This window comes from Pleurodeles waltl, chromosome 2_1 (genome assembly GCF_031143425.1).
Source record: "Pleurodeles waltl isolate 20211129_DDA chromosome 2_1, aPleWal1.hap1.20221129, whole genome shotgun sequence".
NCBI classification, from domain to species: domain Eukaryota; kingdom Metazoa; phylum Chordata; class Amphibia; order Caudata; family Salamandridae; genus Pleurodeles; species Pleurodeles waltl.
In genome coordinates this window covers 844,638,553-844,665,939 of record NC_090438.1, presented here as the reverse complement: position 1 = coordinate 844,665,939, position 27,387 = coordinate 844,638,553, and the positions used below count along the sequence as shown (strand labels likewise).

Below are 27,387 nucleotides of genomic sequence, written 5' to 3'. Positions count from 1 at the left end.
GGCAAGCCAAACCGATTGATGAGGTGTTGCAGTATGCAAAGTACTGTAGTGACGAGATTGAGTTGAAGCAGAAAAAGTTGAAAGAAAAGGTGATGGTGATGCAGATAAGGGCTGCACAGGCTGGAATACAGGGAAATGGAGTTCAACAGATGATACAGCAGCAACCGCAAATGAATGGTGTGTTTCAGGCACAACCGAGAGGACGAGGCAGAGGGTTTGTAAATCGCGGTTCAGATGTGAATTCGGTTGTAATTCAAAATGACATTCATGGGGCGAAAAAGATGTCACGCGTGCGTGGGGCACTGGAAATGGGAGTGCCCAAATATGGTGCAGGATGGTATAGTTCAGCAAAGCACTAATGCTGGTACATTACAAAATTCACGAGGTCCAAAAATAAGACATCAGAACCCAAATTTTCAGAACAATTTAGTACAAATGAAAGGGGTTCAGCCCATGCAGTAGATGCAAATGCTGCGTTTTCAGTCAATACAAATGCAACCAGTGCAGCAGCAGATTCCTATGGTGCCTAGACAGCAAATGCAATTACCAATGGCTCTGATGGGACAGCAACAGGTGATGCTTCCTCAGCAGGTCACAGGCCAGGTAACAAATCAAAATAATACTGTGCAACAGTTCCCACTACGAGGCGAAAATGGCATGAATGAGGAATGGTCAGATGATAGCTCAGACAGTGAGGAGTGCAGGCTTGCAGCATCCTTAGAGGTGGATCAGAGAGGCCCATACGTAGAAGGAAAAGTGATGGGTTATAAGGTTTCATTCCTAGTCAACACAGGAGCCACCCGTTCCACAGTTAGAAGTGTAGAGATTCCAAGATTGCCTCTCTCAGGGCGTACTATACGAGTGGTTGGAGTAGCAAATCAGTATCTGACTAACCCGATTACATATCCAGTGCAAGTTGAGATCTGCAACTTCCAGGGGCTACGTAGATTTGTAGTATGTGACTCGAGTCCAGTATCCCTACTGGGAAGAGACTTACTGTGTAAGACAAAATGTTCAATTACCTGTTCCAATGACGGAATTGAAGTGCAGACAAATAGTGATGATGAGGGAGATGAAAGTCAATTTCTAGAGGAAGTAACAGGAACAAATGAAGACTACCCTCTGATTACTCTATTCCCGATGCATACCTTTATCGACTTGCCTGTTAAACTACAAGGGACAGTAACAGAAAAGGTGTGGGACTTGACCGGGAAAGAAGTCGGATTAATAAAAGGGTTAGAACCAGTCAAAGTCCAGATAAAACCGAATGCAGTGTTCCCTCAAGTGCCACAATACCACATGACCCAAGACGTTCTTATCGAAGTGTCACAAATAATTGCAGACTTTCTCAGGCAGGGAGTTCTGAAAGAAGTCCTAAGCAGTCCATGTAACTCTCCCATAATGGGTTTAAAGAAGCCCTGTGGAAAAGATCGAATTGTGCAAGATTTGAGAAAAATAAATGAAATTGTAATAAAATGTTGCCCTGTAGTACCCAACCCAGCAGTAATAATGTTCCAAGTCCCCTGTGATGCTGAATGGTTTACCTTAGTAGACCTATCACAAGCCTTCTTTTCGATACCTCTTCATGAGGACAGACAATTTTGTTCAGTTTCAAGTTCCTGGATAAGGTGTACAGTTGGTGCAGAATTCCTCAGGGGTTTTCTGAGTCACCATCCATCTTCAATCAAATATTGAAGAAGGATTTGGAGCCACTGGTGCTGCCTTTTAATTCAACTCTTGTGCAGTACATTGACGACTTGCTAATTGCGTCCAAAACAAGAGACAGTTGTAAATACGATACCATTGCATTACTGAATCGTCTGGGAAAGAATGGACACAAGGTGTCACCCAGAAAGCTACAATACTGTCAGAAGGAGGTGAAATACTTAGGACACTTGATTGAAAAGGGGTCCAGGAGAATATCAAAGGAAAGAATAACAGCTGTTTTGCAAATGAACCCCCCAACGACAAAAAGAGATGTCAGGATGTTTTTGGGAATGGTGGGCTACTGTTGCCAGTGGATACCCAACTTCTCGATCATTTCGAAACCATTGATAAAACTGACAGGTAAAGAAATCAAGGATGAGCCATATACTATAACCTTGTCAAAGGAAGAGCTTGAGTCATTTACGGAGTTAAGAGAATGCATGTGCAGAGCACCAGCACTAGGAATGCCAGACTACGAGAAACCTTTCCTGTTGTTTTGTCATGAACGTGATGATTGTTCTTTGTCTGTCTTAACACAGGTCCACGAAGATGCAAATCCCTGTAGCATATTTTTCAGCTACCTTGGACCCTGTTGCAGCAGCCTTACCAGGTTGTCTGCGTGCAGTTGCAGCAGTTGGTCACAGCCTTATACAATGTGAAGGCATAGTCATGGGATACCTTCTAACAGTAATGGTTCCACATTCGGTTGAAATTCTGTTGACTCGAACTAAGACTCAGCCCATGACAAATGCATGTCTCACTAGGTATAAGACGATCATACTGGGGTCACCAAATGTCACGCTCAAGAGGTGCAGTGTATTGAACCCGGCAACTTTACTTCCTAATGAAAATACTGAAATCAAAAATGGGGAAGAATTCGAACATGATTGTCTTGAGGTAACAGAGCTGTGTACCAAACCTCGCCCAGACATATAGGACACACAGTTAAAAGAAAATGATTGCATTATGTTTGTCGATGGGTCCTGTTTAAGAGATTCTGCAGGAACACTGAGAGCTGGCTAAGCGGTATGTACCATAGCTGGTATCGTTGAAGCCTCCTGGTTCGAAAAAGTGTTTTCTGCACAGGTGGCAGAATTGATTGCCCTTACTAAGGCATGCCACGCAGCTGTAAATTTGAAAGTCACTATCTATACTGACAGCAGATACGGATTCGGAATTGTACATGATTTTGGCCAACTTTGGTCACAGAGAGGTTTTATGACCTCATCAGGTTCTCCTGTGAAAAATGGTGAACAAATAAAGGATTTGTTACATGCGATTCAGTTACCTCTTGAAATGCCGTGGTGAAATGCAGTGCTCATATTAGATCACAAGACTTTGTGTCCATGGGAAAAGGTTATGCAGATCAAGTCGCAAGGTTTTGTGCATTGAACTGTATGTCGTTCAAGGAGCAATGGGAATTGTTACCACAAACATAAAATGACACATGTTTGAACCTAGCATTGCGGGTAGTTGACACATTAGATGAGCTAAAAACATTACAAAGCTGTGCAAGCAAGGAAGAGAAACGCTCTTGGCAAAGAATGCAATGTGTACAGAGGGCTGATGATTTATGGGTTTCAGAGGAAGGGAAATTAGTCCTGCCAAACAGTCTTCTATCCCAATTTGCCAGGCTCTATCACGGACAGGCTCACCTGGGAAGAGATGCCATGATCAGGTCATTCAAAATTGATTGGTTTAACCCAAAATTCAGACATGCCGCAGAAATTACTTGTCACAGATGCATCATCTGTCAACAGATGAATGCTGGAAAAGGAACCGTGGTAACTTTGAGCCACATTGGGAGAGCTAGAGGTCCATTTAACAAAATGCAAATGGACTTCATTGAAATGCCTGTTTGTGGAGGACTGAAGTACGTGTTAGTGATTGTGTGTGTTTTCAGTCATTGGATTGAGGCATATCCCACACGTAGAAATGACAGTCTTACAGTTGCAAAATTACTACTTAGGGAACTGATACCAAGATTCGGGTTTCCGGTTTCTATAGAATCGGATAGAGGTAGACACTTCGACAATGAGGTGATTAAACTCCTGTGTGCCGCACTTAACATCGAACAAAAGCTGCATTGTAGCTACCGCCCGAAGCATCAGGACTACTAGAGTAAATGAATGGTACTTCGAAATCAAGAATGGCAAAAATGTGCGCAGCAACTAACATGAAGTGGCCAGATGCCTTGCCTCTAGTGCTGATGTCAATGAGAAACACCCCAGACAAGAAAACAGGACTATCCCCCCATGAAATCCTCATGGGTAGAGCTATGAGATTACCAGCAGTACCTGCAAATGCGCTAGTGAATATTACAGATGATATGGTGTTGGATTACTGCAAAGGTTTGGCTGATGTGATTCGCTCTTTCTCTCACCAGGTGGAAGCTAACACATTGCCACAGATCGACGATTCAGGCCACTCTCTACAAGCTGGTGACTGGGTAGTTGTCAAGAAGCACGTGAGAAAATCGTGTCTAGAACCACGTTGGAAAGGGCCATATCAAGTAATATTGACGACTACTACTGCTGTAAAGTGTGCCGGAGTTCCCAACTGGATACATGCCAGTCATACAAAAAGGGTAACGTGTCCTGTTGAAGAGGAACTTGAAGTTTCCGGCACAACAACTTCAGAAAGAGAAGTCACAGGGCCAGAGAACAGTCAAGAAGGAACTGAGACTATCAGAGAGCCCACTGAGAACAGCCTTGTCCCTCAAACAGTCAATGAGTTCGAGAGAGGTGACAGAGTGCCTATCTCAGTAGAGGCGGCAGGAGAATTAAATCAAGAAGAAGTTCTCCCAGAAGTAGACAAGTACGGGTTAGAGCTCGAACCTGGCACAGAACCAGAAGAAGAAGAAGGAGAAATTGTAGAGAGAAATCAGAACGTGTCAGAGTCTCCTGAGCCAGCTGCAGGTCCATAAAGAGAAAACACCATATCACAAGAGGAGGGTGATGTCCGGCGTCCCGAAAGGACACATCAAGAAAGGACACATAGAGGAGACAATTGGCCTGATAAACCACTCTTCAAGATTAGAGACGTATCAAATGACACCATATTAGAAGAGAACGATACATCACGAGTGGAAGATCTGAGTGAAGGAGAACAACAGGGTGAACGAAGGCTGAAAAGAAAAAGAATAGCAAACAGAAGATATACAGGTCCTGAATGGGCGTATGCTACAACATCTGAATGGGAACAAGAATTCCTAGCATTCTGCTTTGATCGAGAAGTACCAGGCCAATACTACGGTACTTGAACGAATCTGAGGGAAGCTTGATTAAATTCTGGAAGATTTTGAAACTGAAGAGAGACATTACAAACTACCAAAAGTGACACTAAAACTGGATTGACTTTAAACCTGATTACGACAAGCTGCTAACCTGATTTGACAAAAGAAGTCCTGGAGTGAGTGAAGACGCTGTAATATACGCAGAAAAGAAAAAAAAAAGAAAGAGGAAACAAAAAAAAAAGTTTTATCCTCAAGTTGGTTGTTGATCTACTGTCCGATTCTGTATAAACATGGCTTACAATAGAAGTAGTAGCAAGGGAAGTAAAGTGTGTGGTTGGCTGGGGCTTATAATAGGTGTTGTGTGTGCAGTGATAATTGTGGGAGTGATTATAGGAATGCCATGGATAGAGAAAGAAACTATTAACGCTACTTCAAAACCTGAAACTACCACACTAACACCGTGGGAAAGATTTGAGCAGGATGCAAGACACATGCATGAGGGAACTAATGCAAAAGGGGAACTTTCTACTAATGTCTTCTATCGCTTTCTAAATGAGTACGTGGAAACTATGGATGCGAAAGATTGTTATGTATGTACTAAAATTCCTTTGTCTGTGCAGGAGGGAGTTACATATCATAGCCTCCCTCTTACTTATGGAATTAGTTGCAGCTTGCTACTAACAAGATTCTATAATCAAGAGCATGTGCAATATTTTTATTCAAACTTGGATGTTGTGTTTTCTTTTGTGCCTGTGATTGAATTTTTAAACAAGTTAGCTAAGGAACATGATCTAAAAATAGTTAGGGGATTCTTTGAGCAGACGCTTACATTTGGAACTGCCTATGCACACCGCAATAATTTGACTTGCTTACTATCGCGTGTAGAGAAAAGCTTTTTAGATCACACAGATGATAGACGCAAAGCATTGAAAGAAAGATTAGAAAAAGGATGAGAGAAACGTACACACGCAAATGATTATGCTTACACTGCAATCAAGACACAAGGCAAATTAGCTATAGATGCATTACACGTAGGTAGGCTCTGTATATATAGGCCAAAATCTGAACAGGACAATTTGTTTGTGGGAACGAGTGAGTGCAGACATGTGTTTTTGTTTCAGAGTAAATGGACCTTTATGCTAAATGGACAAGATCCAGCGATCCCTGGGATCTATTACATCTGTGGGCTAAATGCTTATTACCGTCTCCCTAAGGGATGGTATGGGACATGTTATTTGGGAATAGTATTCCCAAAGATTTACCAAATTGATGACTTAAAACAGATACCTAAGGCGTCTGAATTACAACATCCCAGACAAAAATGAGAATCAGTGGGGGCTGTCATTGGTGATATATTTGGAGCCATAATCCCATCAGTAGGGGTTATCTCGAACTCTATGAAGATTAAAAAGTTGTCTACTATAGTGGATAACATGTTGACAAATTTTACAGGGGCTATACTCCTGATGGATACTGAACTTGCTGCATAAAGAGCTATGACTCTTCAAAATCGGCTTGCTTTAGACATTCTTTTAGCCAAGAGTGGAGGAGTCTGCAAGATGCACAATGAGCGTCATTGTTGTTCATTCATTCCAGATAACAGTAAAAAGATTACAAGTATGCTTACTAACCTTACTAGAGATAGTACAGATTTGAAGGATTTGAAAGAACTTGGCGTTTGGGAGAAATTTGGAAAGGGAATTGCCAGAGTTGGGAGCTGGTTTACCAACATTTGGAATGGGGTACTTGCAAAAATATTGATGGGTTTATTAATTGTTCTGGTCTGTCTATTAGGATTAATGGGGGGCATGCAAAATTAATGACAAAATAAAGAGAAATTGGACTAAAAGAACCAGGAGGAACGAAGAAAGCGAAAGAGAGAAAATGTTCAATGAAATATGGGAAAGTTCACATAAAGGTCAAGATGTTGAAATGCGTATTATGCGCAAGGTGAAAAATTTAAAATGAAAGGTCAAAGGAAAAGGTTTGTGTGATGACGGGCGTCATCAGAGGAGGGACTGAGAGAGCGTAGTTTAAATATTACATATGCTAAACGTGAAATGCTTACCAATGCTGCACATAGAAAACGATAATAATTAGTGATTTGCTTAACGTGCATTTGAATTATGACTATGATAATATGAACTTATGACAATAATGAGTATATCTGTTTGTGATATAATTAATCAAACTTTTATTAGCATTTACGATATTGTATTGAAAATCCTATAGGCCTTAAGTTAGCCTGAGTTGAAGATTTAGCCGTGTAGCTCTCATATTGAAGCATATTTTCTGTTTTTCAGTGTGCTGACTCGTAAAGGGCCATGACCCAGCATTTGTTCTTTTCCTTCGTTTCATGTATCCAACTTCATCCTGTTCCCATCTGCATGTTAGCTGCCTTAGTATAAGTTTTATACAGATTTGAAACAAAAGTATACCAAAAGAATGCACAAGGACATTTGACCATGGATAAAGAAGCTCATGACCCGAGAGACGTGCCAAGATGATGACAAAACACCCCGGATGTGCCACCTACAAACACGTCAATTAAGAAGACCAAGCAAAGTGTTATAAATTATCGTGGGGTGACAATTTGGATTACCTAATGTATAATTTGATAGGTTGAAGATAATGGGGTATAGTGAATATCCAATAGAATTTTGTGGTAAGGTATTGTGAAAAAGGGATAAAAACTCATGACACAGAAGGGTCGTTAGAACTAGGTAGGGAATGATCTCGATTGCATCCAGAAACTCTGTCACTCTGTTTGGTGATTGAAGACTTAATAAAATTATCTTTGCCCATAGACTGCCCTTTACACTTTTCCTCCTTATGAGGGAAGTGTCCCCTGTCCCTTAGACGAAGTAGACTGACGGCGATCTAACTGATGTCCTGAAGACGAAGACTGATCCTGTATGCTGACTTAATCCGAGGAGGGTAATTATGACAATGCTATTGTAATTTGTCTGTTTGCTTTTCATTTCTAGGTACCAACTGCTGTATTTTTGGATAGAGACCTTAGTTAGATGTTTTCTAAATTGGTGTTCTAAATTATTTTGCATGAAGTCCAACATGCTGATGCTAATTAGTGGTTAGGCTAGGCGATCACCCTGACTGACACAAATAGACGAGACTGACATTGTGCTATGCTGAACTGAGACGTATATGATATTCTATGTATTCTGATCTATGTTTACTTTATGCTATGCTCTTATGTTTGTGATCTTTGCATTATTGAAGTCTTATAACAGTTGCCATATCGTGACTATGCTCCTTTGCTTCTTGGTTTTGAGATTGACACTTCTACTAGTAGATTGTAATCAATAGGGAATAAAATTCACAAAATTCTAACAAAAGGTGTGGTTATTCATGGCTGAAAGGTCATGGTCGCGGCGACAATTTGATTAATGTCTTTATCCGAAGTAAAGTATATTGTGGTGATAAATATTGATGACATCATTGATATATTGCTTGACATATTGATCAGTTATATTGTCCTGCGGTGTCTCACCACTGGGTCCAAAGATTCATTGGCCTAAAACGAGTCCTAATGTGTATAAAATTGACATAAAGGGATGCGTTAACAGTTCTGGTAGCAGAGCGACGGTTTGGCCCTTGGGGGCCCCAGGACGGAGAGTTATTGTTTAAATTGTTTTTCTGTGATAATGCAAATTTGAGGTATGATGGGTTTCTAAGTTCACCATGACTTTCCCGGGATCTCGGAGCCTGCCTAAATGAGTTGGGAATGTTCTCGGCGCCATAATATATGTGGTTAGGGTTTTTGCGCTTGCTTAGCTTATGCCTTTTGCAGGTGATTGTGCAAATTTGTGTGTATTTAGGTCAAAGAAATATGTGTTAATAGTAGGAGTGGGCGTACTCCGCAGTATGAGAGTAGGGAAGTCAGCTTACTTCATGTGAGTGTAGCGCTTAATGCTCAAAATTATCCACGTGGTTGGTTGTATTGTACGGACCCTTCGTGGTCTAAGGCTCCGGAGTATGAAGAAAATATGGTTCATGTTGTAATCTGTGCGGTTTAATAGGTCAGTCGGGCGTGTTTGACAAGTCAAGTCTGAGTCATAATGTGTGTATGAAAACCTTCGATAGAGATTTGGTGAGTTCTAAAGTGCACTAGAATAAGCCATTGACAAGTCGAGAGTAGAATTTGCGGCTCAAATTCTGCTTGCGTATGTGGGAATTGATAAGGAGAGAGTAGCTGCCGAGGCTTCAAGTGAAATCTCTCTAAAGTTCTGAAGCAAATGTGTTACCCTTCCTGTAGTAAACATCCAGATTTGTGTTGTCATTTAAGGTGCCCGCAATAATTCGCATTAGTTTGTATGGGTTTGCATGGGTTCAGTGAGGAGCGGACGAGCCGCAAGACTTTGTCAGCTGCAGTGTGGATGTGAGTGTGACGACAGTGGTGCCGCGCTGAGATAGGTCAGTTGTCGAGAGGGGTCGCTCACGGATTGGCTGCCATCCGTGAGAGGCAATAGGTTGAGAAAGGCGAGTGAAGAGTGTCCTGGGAACTAAGTCACTCCGATTAAATATAAAACTAAGATACAAATCGCAAAAATGAATTTCGTTAAAGCATTCAAAACTGCTCTAAAAGGAGACGTGTATATTGTTGCAACTGATGGGGAGCCTACACCACCTGAGGGTACTCCAGCTTATATAGTCATGGAAGAGAAAGGTGTTGCGCCTTGCTTATGGATGAAACAGTGGTGCAAATTAACAGAGAAAGAGGGATGTCTAGCGTTCCCAGAGCATGGGACGTTTAATCCAAAGGTACTGAAAAATTTGAGGTGGGTGTTAAGTACACAGAAACCACCTCCGAGACCAGCTCATTATGAGGCTTTGGTTATTTGGGACTTGATGGCTCTTAAACATAGAAAAGAAAGGTTTCAGAGAAGACTGAGAAGGGCAGAAATATCTTATGCAGAGGCTAGGTGGGATAATGAGAAAAAAATGTGGAGACGGGGAATTGTAGATGGATTGAAATTGTTCCCAGCAATAGCACAGGGAGAAGAGACACAGGGAAAGAAAGCCTCTTGTAAAACAGATAAAGACTCAAACAAATCTAAAGAGAATAAAAGATCTTGGGAAGAGGAAGATGATTCAGACGATGAGGAATTTATGGACAGATTATTACATGATCGTCCGCCACCATATGCGGTGAGCGACAGTGCTCCAAGTACTAGCTTGGATCCTGGGAACCAGATGCAAGAAAAGGGAGTTACTGATACGTTACAGACTAGTGATACGGCTTCGATACAGAATGGTGTCAGTGACCCACTGCACCAGACATACCGATACAGTTGCAGCCTCCACCGCAGATACAGAGAGTCTATCCAGATGTCCCAGTACTTGAGACGACTACAAATTTGATAGTGCCGCCAGACCCGATATACACAAAGCCAAAGTTAATACAGATTGAATCAACTCCGAAATTACTATCCCAACCACAACCACAGCTAATACCAGGGTACAACCCTGTAGCTGGTCCGCCATTAGTACCTGTTCCGGGTACATTGGAACAGACCTATGGAGTTGCTGCTCCAAGAAGTCTGGGTCCGGGTCAGACACCTGCCGCCATATCGTTACCCATTACTGTTGGTCCACCAGTGCCATGTATGCACAGGGTAAAACAGGTGTGTGTGATCAGGGAGTGATGACTCAGGAGGCGATAAGAGGAGGGTCTATGGGAACTCCACAGATAATGGCCCCCGGAGAACAAGTGATTGAACAGCCGAGGCCCTTAATGGACCTTAGTCCGGTGGGAGCACCCCTCGAAGCAATGCTTCAAGCAGGTTTAGGAGTTTTAACTCCACAATGAGTATGAATACCTCACATTCCCCAGTGATGCATGCAGGGAACATTTCATTGCAGGGTTTTACAGTTCAACAGTTAAATGAATGGTTAGAAAAGACTTATACCTCACAGAAGACTGCAGTGGTTACAGACGAACCAGAGAAGGAAAAACAAGATGAATACCTGAACTTAGTAAGACTAGGGGCAGAAGCTGCTGAGTTAGTAGAAGGGACAATGGGAGTAAATAGATTGGAGTCATACACGGAGGCAGAATTGAGATACCTATGCCCCAAGATTACTAAAAAAGTAGGTAAGGTGCATCAGAGATTATCAAACCTGGCAGATAAATACAATATTGATATCGGAAACACTAAGCATTTGAAAAGAAGTTACAGATTAGATTTTGACACAAAAGATTTTGAGCACATGAGATCTGCAGGAATGAAGGCACATTTGAGAGAATTATTGCAAAGCGCACAAATTTGGGGTGCATTGGAGAAATGGGAAGGCCGATGGGCAAAGAAAAGAGATAAGGGAAAGGGTGACAGCCCAGTGTCTAATCAAGCCAAGACCTCACCTGATTTGGAATCAGTAAAAATATTACCTATGAGAGAGACAGCTGGTGGTGTCCTAGTTCATGTGCCTTGGACCAGAGGAGACATTCTATCCTTTACTAACGATTGTCCCAGATTGAGGGAGAAACCAATCGAGTGGTATCAGCAAACAGATAGGTTTGTGAAACTTGCAAAGTGTCTCTGGGAAGACTTGAACACCTTGTTCGAGATCATTGTTCCGCCTGATTTGTGGCTCGAGTGCAAGAGAGGGGTAGATTGGCCGACGAAGGAGCCAGCAAAAGATAAGGTGACCGGGGCACCCTCTGAAGAGGTGATGAAGTATTATCATAAGGTGATTGAGTTTTTTAAACAAAAGGTGTCGCCGAAGGTGACTGATAGCCAGAAAATCACCCGGACCACTCAAGAGGTTAAAGACTCAATACATGCTTATTACGAGAGACTGTTAAAGGCATTTAAGCACTACAGTGGTACTGAGACTATTGAACCAAAGGATATGAACCATCTTGTGTTTAGATTTGTTGAAGGGTTGAGACCAGAGGTTAGCCAGATGATTAAGAATCATTTGATTTGTTGGCAAGCCAAACCGATTGATGAGGTGTTGCAGTATGCAAAGTACTGTAGTGACGAGATTGAGTTGAAGCAGAAAAAGTTGAAAGAAAAGGTGATGGTGATGCAGATAAGGGCTGCAAAGGCTGGAATACAGGGAAATGGAGTTCAACAGATGATACAGCAGCAACCGCAAATTAATGGTGTGTTTCAGGCACAACCGAGAGGACGAGGCAGAGGGTTTGTAAATCGCGGTTCAGATTTGAATACGGTTGTAATTCAAAATGACATTCGTGGGGCGAAAAAGATGTCACCATGTCATGCGTGCGTGGGTGTGGGGCACTGGAAATGGGAGTGCCAAAATATGGTGCAGGATGGTATAGTTCAGCAAAGCACTAATGCTGGTACATTACAAAATTCACGAGGTCCAAAAATAAGACATCAGAACCCACATTTTCAGAACAATTTAGTACAAATGCAAGGGGTTCAGCCCATGAAGCAGATGCAAATGCTGCGTTTTCAGTCAATACAAATGCAACCAGTGCAGCAGCAGATTCCTATGGTGCCTAGACAGCAAATGCAATTACCAATGGCTCTGATGGGACAGCAACAGGTGATGCTTCCTCAGCAGGTCACAGGCCAGGTAACGAATCAAAATAATACTGTGCAACAGTTCCCACTACGAGGCGAAAATGGTATGAATGAGGAATGGTCAGATGATAGCTCAGACAGTGAGGAGTGCAGGCTTGCAGCATCCTTAGAGGTGGATCAGAAAGGCCCATACATAGAAGGAAAAGTGATGGGTTATAAGGTTTCATTCCTAGTCGACACAGGAGCCACCCGTTCCACAGTTAGAAGTGTAGAGGTTCCAAGATTGCCTCTCTCAGGGCGTACTATACGAGTGGTTGGAGTAGCAAATCAGTATCTGACTAACCCGATTACAGATACAGTGCAAGTTGAGATCGGCAACTTCCAGGGGCTACGTAGATTTGTAGTATGTGACTCGAGTCCAGTATCCCTACTGGGAAGAGACTTACTGTGTAAGACAAAATGTTCAATTACCTGTTCCAATGACGGAATTGAAGTGCAGACAAATAGTGATGATGAGGGAGATGAAAGTCAATTTCTAGAGGAAGTAACAGGAACAAATGAAGACTACCCTCTGATTACTCTATTCCCGATGCATACCTTTATCGACTTGCCTGTTGAACTACAAGGGACAGTAACAGAAAAGGTGTGGGACTTGACTGGGAAAGAAGTCGGATTAATAAAAGGGTTAGAACCAGTCAAAGTCCAGATAAAACCGAATGCAGTGTTTCCTCAAGTGCCACAATACCACATGACCCAAGACGTTCTTATCGAAGTGTCACAAATAATTGAAGACTTTCTCTGGCAGGGAGTTCTGAAAGAAGTCCTAAGCAGTCCATGTAACTCTCCCATAATGGGTTTAAAGAAGCCCTGTGGAAAAGATCGAATTGTGCAAGATTTGAGAAAAATAAATGAAATTGTAATAAAATGTTGCCCTGTAGTACCCAACCCAGCAGTAATAATGTTCCAAGTCCCCTGTGATGCTGAATGGTTTACCGTAGTAGACCTATCACAAGCCTTCTTTTCGATACCTCTTCATGAGGATAGACAATTTTTGTTCAGTTTCAAGTTCCTGGATAAGGTGTACAGTTGGTGCAGAATTCCTCAGGGGTTTTCTCAGTCACCATCCATCTTCAATCAAATATTGAAGAAGGATTTGGAGCCACTGGTGCTGCCTTTTAATTCAACTCTTGTGCAGTACATTGACGACTTGCTAATTGCGTACAAAACAAGGGACAGTTGTAAATACGATACCATTGCATTACTGAATCGTCTGGGAAAGAATGGACACGAGGTGTCACCCAGAAAGCTACAATACTGTCAGAAGGAGGTGAAATACTTAGGACACTTGATTGTAAAGGGGTCCAGGAGAATATCAAAGGAAAGAATAACAGCTGTTTTGCAAATGAACCCCCCAATGACAAAAAGAGATGTCGGGATGTTTTTGGGAATGGTTGCCTACTGTCGCCAGTGGATACCCAACTTCTCGATCATTTTTAAACCATTGATAAAACTGACAGGTAAAGAAATCAAGGATGAGCCATATACTATAACCTTGTCAATGGAAGAGCTTGAGTCATTTACGGAGTTAAGAGAATGCATGTGCAGAGCACCAGCACTAGGAATGCCAGACTACGAGAAACCTTTCCTGTTGTTTTGTCATGAACGTGATGATTGTTCTTTGTCTGTCTTAACACAGGTCCACGGAGATGCAAATCCCTGTAGCATATTTTTCAGCTACCTTGGACCCTGTTGCAGCAGCCTTACCGGGTTGTCTGCGTGCAGTTGCAGCAGTTGGTCAGAGCCTTATACAATGTGAAGGCATAGTCATGGGATACCTTCTAACAGTAATGATTCCACATTCAGTTGAAATTCTGTTGACTCAAACTAAGACTCAGCCCATGACAAATGCACGTCTCACTAGGTATAAGACGATCATACTGGGGTCACCAAATGTCACGCTCAAGAGGTGCATTGTATTGAACCCGGCAACTTTACTTCCTAATGAAAATACTGAAATCAAAAATGGGGAAGAATTCGAACATGATTGTCTTAAGGTAACAGAGCTGTGTACCAAACCTCGCCCAGACATACAGGACACACAGTTAAAAGAAAATGATTGCATTATGCTTTTCGATGGGTCCTGTTTAAGAGATTCTGCAGGAACACTGAGAGCTGGCTATGCGGTATGTACCATAGCTGGTATCGTTGAAGCCTCCTGGCTCGAAAAAGTGTTTTCTGCACAGGTGGCAGACATGATTGCCCTTACTAAGGCATGCCACGCAGCTGTAAATTTGAAAGTCACTATCTATACTGACAGCAGATACGGATTTGGAATTGTACATGATTTTGGCCAACTTTGGTCACAGAAAGGTTTTATGACCTCATCAGGTTCTCCTGTGAAAAATGGTGAACAAATAAAGGATTTGTTACATGCGATTCAGTTACCTCTTGAAATGCCGTGGTGAAATGCAGTGCTCATATTAGATCACAAGACTTTGTGTCCATGGGAAAAGGTTATGCAGATCAAGTCGCAAGATTTTGTGCATTGAACTGTATATCGTTCAAGGAGCAATGGGAATTGTTACCACAAACAGAAAATGACACATGTTTCAACCTAGCATTGCGGGTAGTTGACACATGAGATGAGCCAAAAACATTACAAAGCGGTGCAAGCAATGAAGAGAAACGCTCTTGGCAAAGAATGCAATGTGTACAGAGGGCTGATGATTTATGGGTTTCAGAGGAAGGGAAATTAATCCTGCCAAACAGTCTTCTATCCCAATTTGCCAGGCTCTATCACGGACAGGCTCACCTGGGAAGAGATGCCATGATCAGGTAATTCAAAATTGATTGGTTTAACACAACATTCAGACATGCCGCAGAAATTACTTGTCACAGATGCATCATCTGTCAACAGATGAATGCTGGAAAAGGAACCGTGGTAACTTTGAGCCACATTGGGAGAGCTGGAGGTCCATTTAACAAAATGCAAATGGACTTCATTGAAATGCCTGTTTGTGGAGGACTGAAGTACGTGTTAGTGATTGCGTGTGTTTTCAGTCATTGGATTGAGGCATATCCCACACGTAGAAATGACAGTCTTACAGTCGCAAAATTACTACTTAGGGAACTGATACCAAGATTCGGGTTTCCAGTTTCTATAGAATCGGATAGGGGTAGACACTTCGACAATGAGGTGATTAAACTCCTGTGTGCCGCACTTAACATCGAACAAAAGCTGCATTGTAGCTACCGCCCCGAAGCATCAGGACTAGTAGAGCAAATGAACGGTACTTTGAAATCGAGAATAGCAAAAATGTGCGCAGCAACTAACATGAAGTGGCCAGATGCCTTGCCTCTAGTGCTGATGTCAATGAGAAACACCCCAGACAAGAAAACAGGAAATCCTCATGGGTAGAGCTATGAGATTACCAGCAGTACCTGCAAATGCGCTAGTGAATATTACAGATGATATGGTGTTGGATTATTGCAAAGGTTTGGCTGATGTGATTCGCTCTTTTTCTCACCAGGTGGAAGCTAACACATTGTCACAGATCGACGATTCAGGCCACTCTCTACAAGCTGGTGACTGGGTAGTTGTCAAGAAGCACGTGAGAAAATCGTGTCTAGAACCACGTTGGAAAGGGCCATATCAAGTAATATTGACGACTACTACTGCTGTAAAGTGTGCCGGAGTTCCCAACTGGATACATGCCAGTCATACAAAAAGGGTAACGTGTCCTGTTGAAGAGGAACTTGAAGTTTCTGGCACAACAACTTCAGAAAGAGAAGTCACAGGGCCAGAGAACAGTCAAGAAGGAACTGAGACTACCAGAGAGCCCACTGAGAACAGCCTTGTCCCTCAAACAGTCAATGAGTTCGAGAGAGGTGACAGAGTGCCTATCTCAGTAGAGGCGGCAGGAGAATTAAATCAAGAAGAAGTTCTCCCAGAAGTAGACAAGTACGGGTTAGAGCTCGAGCCTGGCACAGAACCAGAAGAAGAAGAAGGAGAAATTGTAGAGAGAAATCAGAACGTGTCAGAGTCTCCTGAGCCAGCTGCAGGTCCATCAAGAGAAAACACCATATCACAAGAGGAGGGTGATGTCCAGCGTCCCGAAAGGACACATCAAGAAAGGACACATAGAGGAGACAATTGGCCAGATAAACCACTCTTCAACATTAGAGACGTATCAAATGACACAATATTAGAAGAGAACGATACATCTCGAGTGGAAGATCTGAGTGAAGGAGAACAACAGGGTGAACGAAGGCTGAAAAGAAAAAGAATCGCAAACAGAAGATATACAGGTCCTGAATGGGCGTATGCTACAACATCTGAATGGGAACAAGAATTCCTAGCATTCTGCTTTGATCGAGAAGTACCAGGCCAATACTACGGTACTTGAACGAATCTGAGGGAAGCTTGGTTAAATTCTGGAAGATTTTGAAACTGAAGAGAGACATTATAAACTACCGAAAGTGACACTAAAACTGGATTGACTTTAAACCTGATTACGACAAGCTGCTAACCTGATTTGACAAAAGAGGTCCTGGAGTGAGTGAAGACGCTGTAATATACGCAGAAAAGAAAAAAAAAGAAAGAGGGAAAAAAAAAAAAAATTATCCTCAAGTTGGTTGTTGATCTACTGTCCGATTCTATATAAACATGGCTAACAATAGAAGTAGTAGCAAGGGAAGTAAAGTGTGTGGTTGGCTGGGGCTTATAATAGGTGTTGTGTGTGCAGTGATAATTGTGGGAGTGATTATAGGAATGCCATGGATAGAGAAAGAAACTATTAACGCTACTTCAAAACCTGAAACTACCACACTAACACCGTGGGAAAGATTTGAGCAGGATGCAAGACACATGCATGAGGGAACTAATGCAAAAGGGGAACTTTCTACTAATGTCTTCTATTGCTTTCTAAATGAGTACGTGGAAACTATGGATGCGAAAGATTGTTATGTATGTACTAAAATTCCTTTGTCTGTGCAGGAGGGAGTTACATATCATAGCCTCCCTCTTACTTAAGGAATTAGTTGCAGCTTGCTACTAACAAGATTCTATAATCAAGAGCATGTGCAATATTTTTATTCAAACTTGGATGTTGTGTTTTCTTTTGTGCCTGTGATTGAATTTTTAAACAAGTTAGCTAAGGAACATGATCTAAAAATAGTTAGGGGATTTTTTGAGCAGACGCTAACATTTGGAACTGCCTATGCACACCGCAATAATTTGACTTGCTTACTATCGCCTGTAGAGAAAAGCTTTTTAGATCACACAGATGATAGACGCAAAGCATTGAAAGAAAGATTAGAAAAAGGATGAGAGAAACGTACATACGCAAATGATTATGCTTACACTGCAATCAAGACACAAGGCAAATTAGCTATAGATGCATTACACGTAGGTAGGCTCTGTATATATAGGCTAAAATCTGAACAGGACAATTTGTTTGTGGGAACGAGTGAGTGCAGACATGTGTTTTTGTTTCAGAGTAAATGGACCTTTATGCTAAATGGACAAGATCCAGCGATCCCTGGGATCTATTACATCTGTGGGCTAAATGCTTATTACCGTCTCCCTAAGGGATGGTATGGGACATGTTATTTGGGAATAGTATTCCCAAAGATTTACCAAATTGATGACTTAAAACAGATACCTAAGGCGTCTGAATTACAACATCCCAGACAAAAACGAGAATCAGTGGCGGCTGTCATTGGTGATATATTTGGAGCCATAATCCCATCAGTAGGGGTTATCTTGAACTCTATGAAGATTCAAAAGTTGTCTACTATAGTGGATAACATGTTGACAAATTTTACAGGGGCTATACTCCTGATGGATACTGAACTTGCTGCAGAAAGAGCTATGACTCTTCAAAATCGGCTTGCTTTAGACATTCTTTTAGCCAAGAGTGGAGGAGTCTGCAAGATGCTCAATGAGCGTCATTGTTGTTCATTCATTCCAGATAACAGTAAAAAGATTAGAAGTATGCTTACTAACCTTACTAGAGATAGTACAGATTTGAAGGATTTGAAAGAACTTGGCGTTTGGGAGAAATTTGGAAAGGGAATTGCCAGAGTTGGGAGCTGGTTTACCAACATTTGGAATGGGGTACTTGCAAAAATGTTGATGGGTTTATTAATTGTTCTTGTCTGTCTATTAGGATTAATGGGGGGCATGCAAAATTAATGACAAAATAAAGAGAAATTGGACTAAAAGAACAAGGAGGAACGAAGAAAGCGAAAGAGAGAAAATGTTCAATGAAATATGGGAAAGTTCACATAAAGGGCAAGATGTTGAAATGCGTATTACGCGCAAGGTGAAAAATTAAAAATGAAAGGTCAAAGGAAAAGGTTTGTGTGATGACGGGCGTCATCAGAGGAGGGACTGAGAGAGCGTAGTTTAAATATTACATATGCTAAACGTGAAATGCTTACCAATGCTGCACATAGAAAAAGATAATAATTAGTAATTTGCTTAACGTGCATTTGAATTATGACTATGATAATATGAACTTATGACAATAATGAGTAAATCTGTTCGTGATATAATTAATCAAGCTTTTATTAGCATTTACGATATTGTATTGAAAATCCTATAGGCCTTAAGTTAGCGTGAGTTGAAGATTTAGCCGTGTAGCTCTCATATTGCAGCATATTTTCTGTTTTTCAGTGTGCTGACTCGTAAAGGGCCATGACCCAGCATTTGTTCTTTTCCTTCGTTTCATGTATCCAACTTCATCCTGTTCCCATCTGCATGTTAGCTGCCTTAGTATAAGTTTTATACAGATTTGAAACAAAAGTATACCAAAAGAATGCACAAGGACATTTGACCATGGATAAAGAAGCTCATGACCCGAGAGACGTGCCAAGATGACGACAAAACACCCCGGATGTGCCACCTACGAACACGTCAATTATGAAGACCAATCAAAGTGTTATAAATTATCGTGGGGTGACAATTTGGATTACCTAATGTATAATTTGATAGGTTGAAGATAATGGGGTATAGCGAATATCCAATAGAATTTTGGGGGAACGTATTGTGAAAAAGGGATAAAAACTCATGACACAGAAGGGTCGTTAGAACTAGGTAGGGAATGATCTCGATTGCATCCAGAAACTCTGTCACTCTGTTTGGTGATTGAAGACTTAATAAAATTATCTTTGCCCATAGACTGCCCTTTACACTTTTCCTCCTTATGAGGGAAGTGTCCCCTGTCCCTTAGACAAAGTAGACTGACGGCGATCTAACTGATGTCCTGAAGACGAAGACTGACCCTGTATGCTGACTTAATCCGAGGAGGGTAATTACGACAATGCTATTGTAATTTGTCTGTTTGCTTTTCCTTTCTAGGTACCAACTGCTGTATTTTTGGATAGAGACCTTAGTTAGATGTTTTCTAAATTGGTGTTCTAAATTATTTTGCATGAAGTCCAACATGCTGATGCTAATTAGTGGTTAGGCTAGGCTATCACCCTGACTGACACAAATAGACGAGACTGACATTGTGCTTTGCTGAAATGAGACATATATGATATTCTATGTATTCTGATCTATGTTTACTTTATGCTATGCTCTTATGTTTGTGATCTTTGCATTATTGAAGTCTTATAACAGTTGCAATATCGTGTCTATGCTCCTTTGCTTCTTGGTTTTGAGATTGACACTTCTACTAGTAGATTGTAATCAATAGGGAATAAAATTCACAAAATTCTAACAAAAGGTGTGGTTATTCATGGCTGAAAGGTCATGGTCGCGGCGACAATTTGATTAATGTCTTTATCCAAAGTAAAGTATATTGTGTTGATAAATATTGATGACATCATTGATATATTGCTTGACATATTGATCAGTTATATTGTCCTGCGGTGTCTCACCACTGGGTCCAAAGATTCATTGGCCTAAAACGAGTCCTAATGTGGATAAAATTGACATAAAGGGACGCGTTAACAGTTCCATCGATCTTTCTTTTGTTGTAGAATGCTGGCTGGGAGTTGTCTGGAGCTTTGCACCTAGATGCAAATGCCAAGTAGGGGAAACAAAAGCACACAGCTTGTTCTTACCTCAGAAGTACTTAAATAAGGCATTTTTCTGACATGTTTTCAGTCAATGTATATAAGAGATATGCATGCACTGTAAGAATGTGAAATGTGTTGGTCTGTCCTAGTAGTGACACAAATAACAATGTAAATAGCACTATTTTGTTTTATTTATTTTATAGAGCTATATCGCTATTCATCCCACTGCAGGGTGTCAGTGTTTTACATCACATATACAAATTATTATACATTAACAATAAATCATTTGTGTGAAAATCGATGTACAGGATGTGTTACATAGCACAATGAGGTTTGAAAGGTTTAGGAGTCACACAGGGCCGGCTTTTGGGTGGTGCGGCCGCACCGGGTGCTGACCAACATTGGGATGCGCTGACCTCAGGGGGTTGCTGTGTTTAGCAATAACTTACAAAACTTGCCAATTAAAAGCACCTGCTGAAAAGTTCCTTTTGCGTCCAGCCTTCAAGAAACAATTAAAATGTCAAGATACCTATTGTGATTAATGTTCCTGCTAGAGAGAGATTTGGGAGCTTTGTCTAGGGCAGCTTTGACTCACCATAAAGTAGCGTGGAGTGTTAATATGTCATCTGCAAAGAACAGAACTATATTTTACGTGGATAGCTGAGTGGATTAGTTAAGCCAGCTTTTACAAGCACTGTAAACCAAATTAATGTATGTCAAAGGGGGACTATGGCAGAGGACTAATGACACTGAAGGGGACCCCCACAAAGTACCAGTAGGGGGCGCCCTCCTCCCTGGACCATGTCAGCAGGTGCAGCCCGTCCTTTAGGGCGGTGGGGCCACCCCGCCCCCCACCTTTTGCCTCTCATGAAGAGTGACTGTCAGGCTGAACAAAGGTCAGCCTGACAGACACTCTTCATGTTCAGTTCAGTCAGCCAGGAGCAGACATGCACCATTTGCGCAGACTCCTGGCTGCCTGTGCTGAACTTTGTTGGGCTGAGGAGGTCACAGCTCCTATGGGCGTGACCTCCTTAGCTCAGCAAAGGTGCCTAGAGGCCCTCCCCTTGAAGACGAGGAAAGCATCACCCATTGACTTCGACCTGGGCGCTTCAGGTTAAGCCCTGAAGCATCCAGGGTGAGTGTCAATGAGTGACACCTCGTCACAGAGTAGGGTGGGGTCAGCAGTATCACTGACCCCATCCCACTCTGTGACGAGGCTGGCACTGCTGCCTTCCCTCATTGGCTGACCTTAAAGGCAGCAGTCCCAACCCTCCTGGGACCTCCGTGGCTGAAGGTAAGTGTGTGTGTGTGATCTTTTAAAATGATTGTTTGGTGTGTGCGTGCATGTTTGAATGTTATGAGTTTGTTAATGGATGTACGTGCATGTGTGTGTGAAAGAATGAGTGTGTGTGTGATCTTTTAAAATGAATGTTTGGTGTGTGTGTGCATGTTTGAATGTTATGAGTGTTGTTAATGGATGTGGGTGCGCGTGTGCGTGCATGTGAAAGAATGAGTGTGTGTGTGTGTGTGCTTCCCGCCTGTCTCCATCCCTCCTAAAGCTGCCGCCCGCCACTGCATGTCAGGGGTCTTACGCCCCTGCACTGTGCTAAGGGGGGCCCCCTGGACCTGGATACCCCCTGCACCGTGGGGACTGTAGGGGCCTTTGTTACAACACAGGGCTATGGTGAGATGAGGGGCATATTGGAGGGGTGGTAGTGAGTGAATCCAAGGAGGTGGTCATGGGGTGGGGGATGCCAAAAAAGACTGTCACACAGGGCGCCACCAGACTAAAGCAGGCCATGGAGTCAGATGGCCCTTACAGCTCACTGCGCTGCAATAGAAGGATTACAACTTGTGAACTGCAAGTAACAAAAAAATACTTGTGTTACAAGTAGTAAGTAATCCACTCACTCATTTAAATAAATTTATGCTGCTTTGACTCAAAACAGGTACTAAACAAAACACAGACCTCTCTAGCATGAACGTTCACCTACAGAGTTATCTTACCATTTATTATTATTCCCTGAGATTTACAGAGCACACCGATCGCTGCAGTAGGTGCCTTGAACCCATACGATATTTAACATGCAGACTTTGCAACCAATTAAGCAGAACAGACTCAATGACACGGTTCTCCATGTTGCCAATTTCTTGAAGGCAGGGTTTTAAAAAACTAGGGGGCATGTTTAAGAGCCCCTAGCGCCATTTACTGACACATTAGCATCATTTGTTTTACGCTAATGTTTTGTTAGATGGCAAAAATCCCTGTCCCCTATTTTCAAAGTGTCGCAATGCATGCATTGAGCCATTTTGTAACCCTTTGCGCTACATTATGCCTGTGCGAGGCATAATGTATGCAAAGGGGGTGTTCACCCTTTAGGGAGGGCTGAAAAAAATTGCACAAGGAAATCTGACAGATCTGCTCAGAGCAGGCATTAAAAGTGGGCACACCATTCAATACAATGGGCCCCTATGTACTCTTTAGGAGTAGCGACAATATTTTGAAGCTACTCATGCAGAGTACATCAGTAGCATCAATAAAAAATCATGCTATTGCCTTCTACCCTGCTTCATGGCGCACCGTGTCGTAGATACGATACACACCTAGTGGCGGTACAGAGGCGCTAAGGGACCCAAGAAAAGTGGCGCTGCCCCTAAATGTATACGTTGAGGCCCAGATTGTTTTGAGGTTGAGTGACTTATTTAATACAACCTCGATGCAAAATCTCGTTTATTAAGTATTGTAATGTGATCAAATGTACTCATGATAGACTTGCCAAACATAAGTGTTAGGTCTTAAGATCTAATGCTACTTCTTTTGATGTCACACCCTGTGAGGTCATAGGTTGTGATGCCACTTCCTGTAATGTGATGTGCGATGTCACGCACCGCGATGTATGTAACGCGCAATGATGTAATTCGCATAAGGTTACCTTGGTTAGTCCCCTGCTTCTTTTTTGAGGGACTTGTACACAGGAGGAATGGTAGATTATTCTGTTACTTGCAAGCAAGTCTTTTGGTCACTCACTCCAGATCCTGGGCCTGGAGTGAAGGAAGCATCCCGCACCAGCAATATGCCCAAAGGGTAGGGTAGAACACTGAGGGGGTTATTCTAACTTTGGAGGAGGTGTTAATCCGTCCCAAAAGTGACGGAAAAGTGACGGATTTACCACCAGCCGTATTACGAGTCCATTATATCCTATGGAACTCGTAATACGGCTGGTGGTATATCCGTCACTTTACTGTCACTTTTGGGACGGATTAACACTCCTCCAAAGTTAGAATAACCCCCTGAATCTCCTAGGCTTGACACCAACTGTTATTTTTAGCCAGTTGATTCTGATTTCTGAACAAATTCATACAATCATGACTATTGTTAATGTTATCTATCTTATGACCACCTGTTTCCATTAACTGCATGAATATAATACCCTATATTTGAAATTCTTCTGCAGTGATATTGATACTTTTCCCTGCCTACCAAGCCATGGTCTTGGAAGATGACTTTTAAGCTAATCTTTTTCAGATTGTAAATTGGCACTTACGTCAAGTCTTTTGCAGACTTTTAGGACCCTGAGCACATTCTTGCAGACATTGTCGAGGGGGGTGTTGCCACCGACGCAGGTGATGCCTAAAACTTTTACACTAGGAGCTGCCAGAGCCATCATGATAGCCTGGGCATCATCGGTCCCGCAGTCAACGTCGATGAGGATCTGCTTCTGCTTAGGCGCCATTGACATTTCTTGAAAAGATACAAAACAAATGCATTTATTTATAAATTGTATTATTTTATTAGTGGTTCAGTTATGGCTCTGACAGACACAGGTGATTTTCCTGCCTTGCTTTATCTTTGCAATAACTCAGGAACATACGTTTTAAAGTATTTATATGTAGGTCTGTAATTATGCAGCATTTCAGGATCCTATATTTTCATGAATGCAACCATTTTAAATTATCATTTTGGGTCAGTAGGCAATTCCAAGATCAGACTTTATAAAAATTCATTTTCAAGCAAATCTAAGCTACAGCATGATATCCTGAATTATTTAAATGGTATCAAACACACATCTTAAATGCAACGAAAAGTTGTGTTTTAAAGCTTTACGGTGCCAAAACTGGTTGATCAATGTTCCAGCATAAGTCAATTCCTACAGCGGAAGAATATTTTCTTTGGGGCATATAACAAAACTACATAACATTTGCTACTGGGGACGCCGTGGTGTTCTCACCCTCTGTGTCTCGGTCATGGAGCTCCATGGAGGTCTATTGGTTGGGGGCCAGTAAGGTATCTACTGCCGTGTGACATAAACAACATATGCCGAGTGATGCAACTGCCCTACCCTTAGTAATGAGGACAAAATATTTGCCATGACTAATAGTTACTTTCAACCATTGGCTGAATGCATGATAAATGTGGAATGGTCAACTTCTGAATGTGAATGACAAACACAACATACCTATTGCTTTTCTCTATATTAATGAGCATGGCTCTGTGAGATAGTTAAAGATGCCTCTAGCCCAACTTAAAAAAATAATCTTGGTTGTGATTTTTGAGTGAAATAGTGTCCAAGGCTCTGAAATATTAGTGAGAAATAAGAGGGCCACTAAAGATTCTTCCCAGCAGTCACTAATTGTCTCAGGAATTGTAGAAAAGGCCTCACCATGAACACAGTGATTTATATATTGGTGTTAAGCATACTGCATTGCAATGGCAACAGAGTATACGTACCACCAATATAGTGGTCCACTAGCCAAATTTAGATGCAGTGGATTTTTGGTGTAACAACTGTGGAGACTACTCCATGTCTGCCATGGTTAGAAACCTTCAACAGCCCGACATAGTACGGGTCGTCAGAGGTTGACTTGTATGTTTAGATGGGACGACTTAGAGTTCAGTTTTCACTGCCTATCACCGCCATGTAAACCCTGGCTGTAAGGGCCAGTGAAAACTGTCTAATGCCTCCGTTAACTCCCATGGCTAGTGGGGCATTTATTGATTTTTAAAAAGAAAATCCTACTGCACGATTTTCTTTTTGAGAACAAAACAAAGTTAATTTAATATTCGGCCTGAAAGCAAAACTAAAGTTTGTTTACTATAAGACCTAGTCATGTTTGATGGAGTCATATATCAAAGTTACAATGTATGCAGAGGCAAGCCTTGATGATGCTAGAAATGTCCGACGGCCCATCTGACATTTCTAAGTTTGGCAGTCATGACATCTGCCAGGGTGACAGAGTATTTTACTTTGTCGCCCTGGCTGGTGATGGCCCAACTGCCAAAATCGGGCCCTTAGTCCACTTTTACAGGTGTATTTAAGCATTTGAATTTGTCAAAGAGAGAATTGAAAATAATACACTAGACTGGACCAGAAGCTCAAAGCAGCTCTTGAAAATGCTTTAATAATAGCCTCACAATTCATGAAGGACATCTCTTACTGGAGTACAACCCCTTCTTCAAAATCTGGCAAAACACCCAGGAGATTACTCACTCTGCTCCAGCAAATCTTGTAGATTACTATGGTATTATTATGTACCACTCCCTCTGGGCTCATTTAACGGTTGATCAGCTGAGTGAGTACTACCGAACCTACCCAGCCTTGAAGCCAGCTCACTATTCTCTAGTCGGCTGTTTTTTTTTAAAGTATCCTCACAGCTAGTCCAGCCATGCACAATATTCTCTGAAACTGAAGCAAGACCTTGGGGTTGCTCTGAAACAAAATTCTCCTGGTAACTCAAGTTAGCTTAGCCTAACCTTTTTAAAAGATGCACTCAAATGAACTGAGATTTTAGGACCTGATCTACAAAACCATTTTGCAGTTGCAAAGCCTGGGATTCTCAAGATCAGAGTCTTTGGAACCACAAAATGACTTTTTGTTAGGCACGATACCCATTTTGAGGTTTGATAATAGATTACTGAATCACAAAATGGGTTTACCTGCCCATAACAAATTGCTATTTGGAAGGGGTGTGCTAAGGGCGTCCCTTTTTAACAGCGGCTCATTAAGGTATGTATCAATGTTTTCCAACCAAAAGTCAGTCGCTAAACATTGAACTATCACAAGGGAGACACCTAAAGAACCCTTTCCCCTTCACAAATGTTGAAAAACAGTTTGTTGGAGAGTAGGTAGTAGTCCATGGGACCACTGCCAACTCTCAAATGAACAAACATCAAAAATAAACTTTTCTTTGTAATACAACCATTTTCTTTCCGGAAAATTGGTTGCATTTAAAAAAAGTTTACTTAAAAAGCGATCAATTACCTGGTAGTCTGTTGACCTCAGTAGGGCATCTCACCTTTGATGGCATCCAATCCTAGTGAGTGGCAAGTACAACCTACTTCATGAATTTTTATGAGGTAGGTGGAATTGCTACCCACTATAATTTGAGCTTTGTTAACAGATCTTTTAGTATTTAGGTCAGTTCGCAAAATTCCTTTCCATTTGCATATAGTCAGTGTGCAATTTGTAAACACTTTTTGCAAATGAAAATTATATATGTCAGGCCCATGGCCTTGACATGGTTTGTGGGAGGATATTCCATAGGAAAATTGTTTTTGTTTTGATGAGAACTTTCATGCCATTTAATAAATCTTATCGAAATTCAGCTCCTTCCTGGAAGGTTTTGTGGAGATCTGTTGAGTATGTGCTGAGAAAAAGGTAGATTCCAATCACAATTTCCTCTTGCAATTTCACAGAGGACGTTTAAAGGATCATTTTAGAAAAAACGGCTGAAAAGAATTACACCACATTTGGCAGAAAGCTTGAACAGTACTCCAAAAGTGTGCTTTTTGTGATTTGGTGTAAATCTGTTAAGCCATTTTTTAGAAATGTAGGTTAAAAGGTTAGTGATATCTGGACAGTTGATCCCACATGAGTCTTGTGATACTACAGTAGTACTACA

At 41.7% G+C, this 27,387-nt stretch overlaps 1 protein-coding gene across 3 annotated transcripts in view; it reads right to left on the bottom strand.

Annotated features, from left to right (window-relative positions):
* LOC138269392 (pyrimidine-specific ribonucleoside hydrolase RihA-like) overlaps nucleotides 1-27,387 on the bottom strand; it is a 359,115-nt gene that overhangs the window by 213,063 nt on the left and 118,665 nt on the right. For all 3 annotated transcript variants that reach the window (XM_069218793.1, XM_069218792.1, XM_069218791.1), the window contains exon 2: nucleotides 24,033-24,229. In XM_069218793.1, coding sequence (XP_069074894.1) covers nucleotides 24,033-24,227 — 195 coding nt within the window. In that variant the 5' untranslated portion in view covers nucleotides 24,228-24,229. The remainder of the gene's footprint in view (nucleotides 1-24,032; nucleotides 24,230-27,387) is intronic.